At 44.5% G+C, this 6,000-nt stretch overlaps 1 protein-coding gene across 3 annotated transcripts in view; it reads right to left on the bottom strand.

Annotated features, from left to right (window-relative positions):
* Window positions 1-570: 570 nt before the first annotated feature.
* FBXW7 (F-box and WD repeat domain containing 7) overlaps window positions 571-6,000 on the bottom strand; it is a 206,155-nt gene continuing 200,725 nt past the window's right edge. For all 3 annotated transcript variants that reach the window (XM_055144957.1, XM_055144958.1, XM_004606178.3), the window contains 3 exons: window positions 5,528-5,753; window positions 3,846-4,056; window positions 571-2,490 (listed from right to left, as the gene is read on the bottom strand). In XM_055144957.1, the coding sequence (XP_055000932.1) occupies window positions 2,222-2,490; window positions 3,846-4,056; window positions 5,528-5,753 (706 nt within the window). In that variant the 3' untranslated portion in view covers window positions 571-2,221. The remainder of the gene's footprint in view (window positions 2,491-3,845; window positions 4,057-5,527; window positions 5,754-6,000) is intronic.

Raw genomic sequence — 6,000 nt, 5'->3', positions numbered from 1 at the left:
TTTCACCCAGAAACACCAGGAAGAGCTTCTGTTCTCCAGAGAAGGAGACTCTGAACTAGGGCACCGTGTTCTCATTTAGAGTTCTGTCAACAGGCCTACAAGTAACTGAGACAGGCCCAGAGCTAGCACAGGAGCTTAGAGTACCAGCCTTGCGCACGTAAGGTCATGATTTCAGATCCCCAACTTCCCACGTGGGCCAGCCATGATCCCGGCAGCTATTGTGTGATCCCTGGCACACAGGTGAGCTTCAGCTGCACCACAGCCAGGTGTGTATGAGCACCACAAAAAGGAGTCTGGCTCTGGGCAAGCACCACGCATAAAGGAGTGCAAACCTTCACGAGGGCCCGTGGCCACGGGGGCAAGCACCGGAACCTGGCGTGCCACGCCCATCAAAGCGCAGAGGCACCAGGCTGACACAGTGACACCAATGCCAGCAAAGGAAGGGCAAGAGAGTGAATGGAAGAGAAAAGGTAAAACATGAAGTCGGATACAGGAATATTAGAGACAAATGCTGAAGAGTAATGTGCTGGAATGAATGTCCGAGTACCTCGGTGGAAGAAACAGGCATACTAACATGAAAAAACACATTTTATTGCACTTAAGTTATAAGAAAATAAAATTTCTAAGTGAATCAAACCATAGACACAATCCCTTTAAAGGTTGTTTTCCTCCATCATGTCAGGTTGTTACATAACTAAAATTAACCAACTTGAATCTGATTGTTTTAAATCAGACTATAAATAAAAACAAACAAAAAAATAAACAGGAGGAGGAAAAAAAGATCGCCTAGGATACAGTGTTAAACCACTTTCACAGTTCAGCTTGAGTTGTGGCTCTTGGAGAATGAGGCAAACCATCTGATTTTCATTCATTCGTTTGCTTGTGATGCCTTTACTACAAAAACTGAATCGTTTCTGCTTTGTCAGTTACTCAGAGCAATAAAACTGTAACAGTTGTTTCCCCAATACTGTAAAACACTAAGACTGACCAGCAACTTTATTTGAATTTTGTGTTTTATATATTTTTAAAATATTTTGTCAGTTTCTTCTGTACTTTCATCCATTCACCACAGCCCTCAAAAAGAAAAGTTTCTCCACAGAACAGGTGGTAAGAGCTCTGTTCCAAGGAATGTGTTTTAATTTTTTGCCCAGATAAAAGAAAATAAGCTTTGCACACACTCTCAATTCTTTACTTGCAGGCAAACTTCACTCTTTATTATCTGAAACTCTCCCATTCTCAGCCTCTTAGAGGCACAGATGGTTCAAGTTTCAGTGGCAAAAAAGTCTTTTTTTTTTTTTTTTCGTAACCAAACTAGAGCAAATTTGGAATTCAGTCTGGGACTAAAACGTCACAGCAGAAAAAAAAAATAAAAAAAAATAATTTGCTTTTTTTCTTTCTTTCATTTAGCAGCATAAATAAGTTTGGCCACTGGGAGTACAGTACAGGCTGGGACGGCGATCCCATAGTTGAAGACCTACTTCTAGCACCAGCATCGAGAATTCCATCCATCTCAGGACTCAGGAACCCAGGACAACTTGCCCCCTTTTGAGCAACATGTGCACTGAAGAGTGTATGTGGAAGCGACAGGAAATAGATTAACAGAGGCTAATACTGTGATTGATTGACATTGGCAATGGTTGGCAAAAAAAAAAAAAAAAAAAAAAAGCTTTTCATGATAACTGTACAAAAACAATTCACAGTAATTTTTTTGTTTTTTAGCTTTTCCACTCCAGAAAAAAAAAAATGACTTTTTGTTGTTGCAGCAGATGCTCTCTTCATCGGAAAGTCAACCCGTCCTCACGGCGGTGTTATTGCGGCTCCTTTTTCTTAGGTCTCCGTGGGCTGAACAGCGAGTGGACTCCAGCCCCGCTGTCCCACGACCACTGGAGCAGAAAAGAAAAGAAAGAATTGCACCTGGTTGGATGTCAAAGTCTCCTGCAAAGCCGCCCTCGGCCGGAAGGGAAGGCTGCCCGGGCCGCCCGGCAGCCTTCTCTCCGCGCGTGTCCTGCTTCCACTCGCCCGTCTTGGTCTGTAGGTCTCTGCGCTCTGTTGCCCCAAGCCAACATCCTGCACCACTGAGAACAAGGGATTTTTTTTTTTCTTTTCCTTTTTTTTTTCCTTTTTTCTGTTTTTTTTTCTTTTTTTCTGTTTTTTTTCCGCAGGGGGGAAGGGCAGGGAGTTTATCGTCTACACGTGTGGACAAATTCCTCTTTTCTGCTCTTCACTTCATGTCCACGTCAAAGTCCAACACCAGCAGCTTGGTTTCCTCCGTCCCGTTCCGACTCCCGACTGCGCACACCAGCTTCGTGTTCGAGGCTCTGATCCGCCATACCACGCCCCCGCTCCCCCCGCTCTCCAACGTGACTAGATTGCGAATAAATTCACCCGTTTTCAAGTCCCACAGTTTTACAGTTCCATCATCTGAGCTGGTAATGACAAAGTTCTTGTTGAACTGTAAACAGGTCACAGCACTCTGATGCTTGTTGGGACCTAGGCGAAAGCAAAGGCATTTCATTACGGGTTAGAAATCACCAGACAGGCTGGCTAGCAGGTGCCTGGCCGACTCCGACATCAGACCAGACCATAAGGGAGATATTTCAAAGGCTGCGGATTCCGGAACGGAGCTGAGGATTTTAGGGTCAGCAGGGGTTGTAAGAAAATCTGGTCGCTACTTGTGTAAGGCAAACATGAATTTTCAAGACAGCTTCCAGGAAACTACCAGGACCACATTTGGCTTCCTAGCCATGTGAAGCTGTGCTTTTTCTTTCTTCTTCTTTTTTTTTTTTTTTTTTGGTTTTTGGGCCACACCTAGCAGTGTCCAGGGCTGACTCCTGGCTCTGTGCTCAGGAATCACTGCTGGTGGTGCTTGAAGGGACCACAGGCTGTGCTGGGGATTAAACTGGGGTAGGCTACCTACAAGTGCCTTAACCCCTGTACACTCTCTCCCTGTCAAGAAGAGCTTCTCTGGATGGTGACAGAGAGGGCCCAGCTCCTGTGCACTGCAGCTGGACAAATGCGCATAAAGAGATCTGTTGCCCTAACACTTTAAATGACCAAAGGGACATTCCAAACCCCTGAGGAAGAGAAAAACTCTGAGGGAAAGAGCTGCAGTGGAGTCTGCCATATGGCTGCAATGAAGAGACACGTGCCGAGGGTTAGGGTCAAGAAAAAAGGGTTAAGGATGGAAGATGCAAACACTCCCATGCCTCACACAGTCTCGGCGGCTCTCATATATGCCCTCTATTTCAGCTGCTCTTCTACTCCTCCCCCAACCGAGTTAGGAAGATGGCGGAGGGTCGAAAGTGGAGGTCACGGCAACTTTCTGTAAGAGGAAAGGTGCTTTCCCTTGCCCCAATCAAGCAACTCTAAGTTAAACGGGTTATGAGATAGTTGGATGTTTACAGCAGGCAGGGCACTTGCCTTGCATGCGGCTGACCCAGGTTTGATCCCTGGCACCACAGATGGTTCCCTGAGCCAACCAGGAGTTATCCCTGAGTACCCCCTGATGTGGCCCACAAAGAAAACAAAAGGGAGAGGTGTTACAAATTCAAAAATAAAATAGTCACTTAAAATAGCATGAATATGCTGCTCCCGTGAGCTAGCCAACATCTCCCTTCACATCGTTCTTCAAGGTTAGACAGTTACATGCAGGAAGTGATTAAACACTGACATATTAAAAACACAACGTAAAACACTGTCTCCGGGATAGCCTCATTCTGTCAAGTTAAAGGGGAAATGCTCATAAGCGTCACCCAAATAAGTATTTTCATTTCACACCAGTGAATTCTTTTTGCGGTGCTCGCATTTTGAATGCACACTGGTCAAGGTGGGTAGCCAATACATACCTTGCAATGTTTGTAAACACTGTCCTGTTTTGATATCCCAGATTTTAACTGTGGAGTCAGCATTCCCAGAGACGAGAATATTGTCCTTGAGCTCCATTCCACTTGTTAATGACTGGTGGCCTGTCAGCGTGTGAATGCAATTCCCTGTCTCCACATCCCAAACTCGGATTGATGTATCAAGAGATCCACTCACGACATGGATGCCATCAAACTAAAACAGATGCAGCGTGTTAGACGAGAGGGACAGATTTTCTTCTTATGACTTACTGTCCTTAATCCTAAGAGGTGAGGAGAGTAGAGCAGGGGAAACCACTACCACGAGGAACAAAATGAGGTCCTAGAGAAAGTACAGGAACTAAACAACTCTGCAATGGATGCTCTCGGAAAAATGTATTAGAAATACTAGTTTGTTTTTTTTTTTCTTAAATGGCCAGTGACTTCAAACTAGAAGTAGAAACAAACTGACCAAGCTCGTGATAAAGGGTGTGCTTCTAACACCCAAAAGATCTACATAGAAAATGTCTCATGTTTAAAACAAACGCTATGCAAAATAAAAGTTTTATTTACAAGGATCTAATGCTAATTAAGAAGTGTATTAAGCCAATATAATTCTATCTGGAATTAGAAAATGGAGAATTCTGAAAACAAAAACAAGCTACCAAATGCCTTTTCTCTGGATTCCCAGTGATGCCCAAATCCAACAGACATCTATCAATTCCCAAAAGATTATAATAAAGTTGCTGCCTTATCCCGCCATTCAATCTCATGGTTGACTTAAATGAGAATAGTATAATCATTAAAGGTTCTGAACATTTCACAGAACATAAACTTAACCACAGTAATTCTCTCTTCTAAATTCAAGACCTTTTCCACCTTAACAAACATCTTTATTATATGTCAACATTTCATGATTTGGCTAGTCGATCATCAGTTCAGAAATAACAACTCCAAGATTAAGGGAACTTTCAGCGTGGGGGTGAGGCACCAACGTGAGGACTGCTGAAGGAAGCCCATCCTTCAGTGAGCTGTACAATAAGAAATACGCTGCACTCAAACTGCTGCCTTTCAGAAAAAGCCAATCAGGCCCCTCGTCCACAGTTTGCTATTTATCGAGGTACTGATCGCCCAATGGCAATCAGTGCCGGCCGGGATTCTCAGGTTCAAACAGAAACCCAAAGCCAGTTTCACCCAACTGACTCCACTGTGCAAGTCTGTGTGTGCAGAGCAGCTTGCTGCAAAAGGTGCCACTTCCGCTCTGAATGGGGATGGAATCACAATTACATGGTCCATCAACTTCCAGCTATCAAGGTGAAGGGGCACCTTTTGGTCAAATTAATCCTCTGCTAAGGAGTTTATGAAAATCCAGGTTATTCTCCGGAGAGACCATCTACCCACTAATTAACAGAGGCAAATTCAAGTCTCCCAAGTCTCTGGCTCCAAGACAAATATTTATATTCGAGAAGAAAAAAAGCCATTACCGACCAATTGCAACAAATCGCTGAGATAATTTCCAAACACACACACCAACATATGCCAATTTGAAAGGTCACATAAACGGCAGGCTAACTGGCTGCTGTTTGGGGGCTGCGCTGGATCAGCAACCTGACAGTGGTTATCTGAGGAAAACAATGCTCTGAGTCACCGGGCGAGCATCTTCGAGCTAGAGAGATGCGATCTCTTACCTGTAATGAATAGACTCTATTGGTATGCCCCTGCAGCGTGTGTAGACAGGTCTCGGTCTCTGGATCCCACACCTTCACCATGAAATCATACGCTCCGCTAACAACCCTCCTGCCATCATACTGAACACAGCGGACCGCGGCTACGTGACCCATCAAGACATGTAAACACTGGCCTGTCTCAATGTCCCAGACCCTAAGAGTGGCGTCTCGAGAACCGCTCACAACTCTGGAGGTGAGGAAAAAAGAGAGAGGGGGGAAAAAAAAAATCATGAGGATTTTTCGTAACATGAAAATGCATGACCTAGAAAGTCAGTGGTTACTCAACAACCCCCACCCCAACCTGTGTTCAAAAGAAATCCTATGGAAACCCTGAATATATAAACACATCATTCTGGCTGGGAAGCGCGGAAATCGAGGACGATGTCTCATTTGTTCTCACCTAGGACAGATTGTGGTTCTGTGGCTCCTGGAAC

This window comes from Sorex araneus, chromosome 7 (genome assembly GCF_027595985.1).
Source record: "Sorex araneus isolate mSorAra2 chromosome 7, mSorAra2.pri, whole genome shotgun sequence".
NCBI lineage: Eukaryota > Metazoa > Chordata > Mammalia > Eulipotyphla > Soricidae > Sorex > Sorex araneus.
The sequence above is the reverse complement of the archived record's forward strand: the minus strand, read 5'-3'. Positions and strand labels throughout refer to the sequence as shown.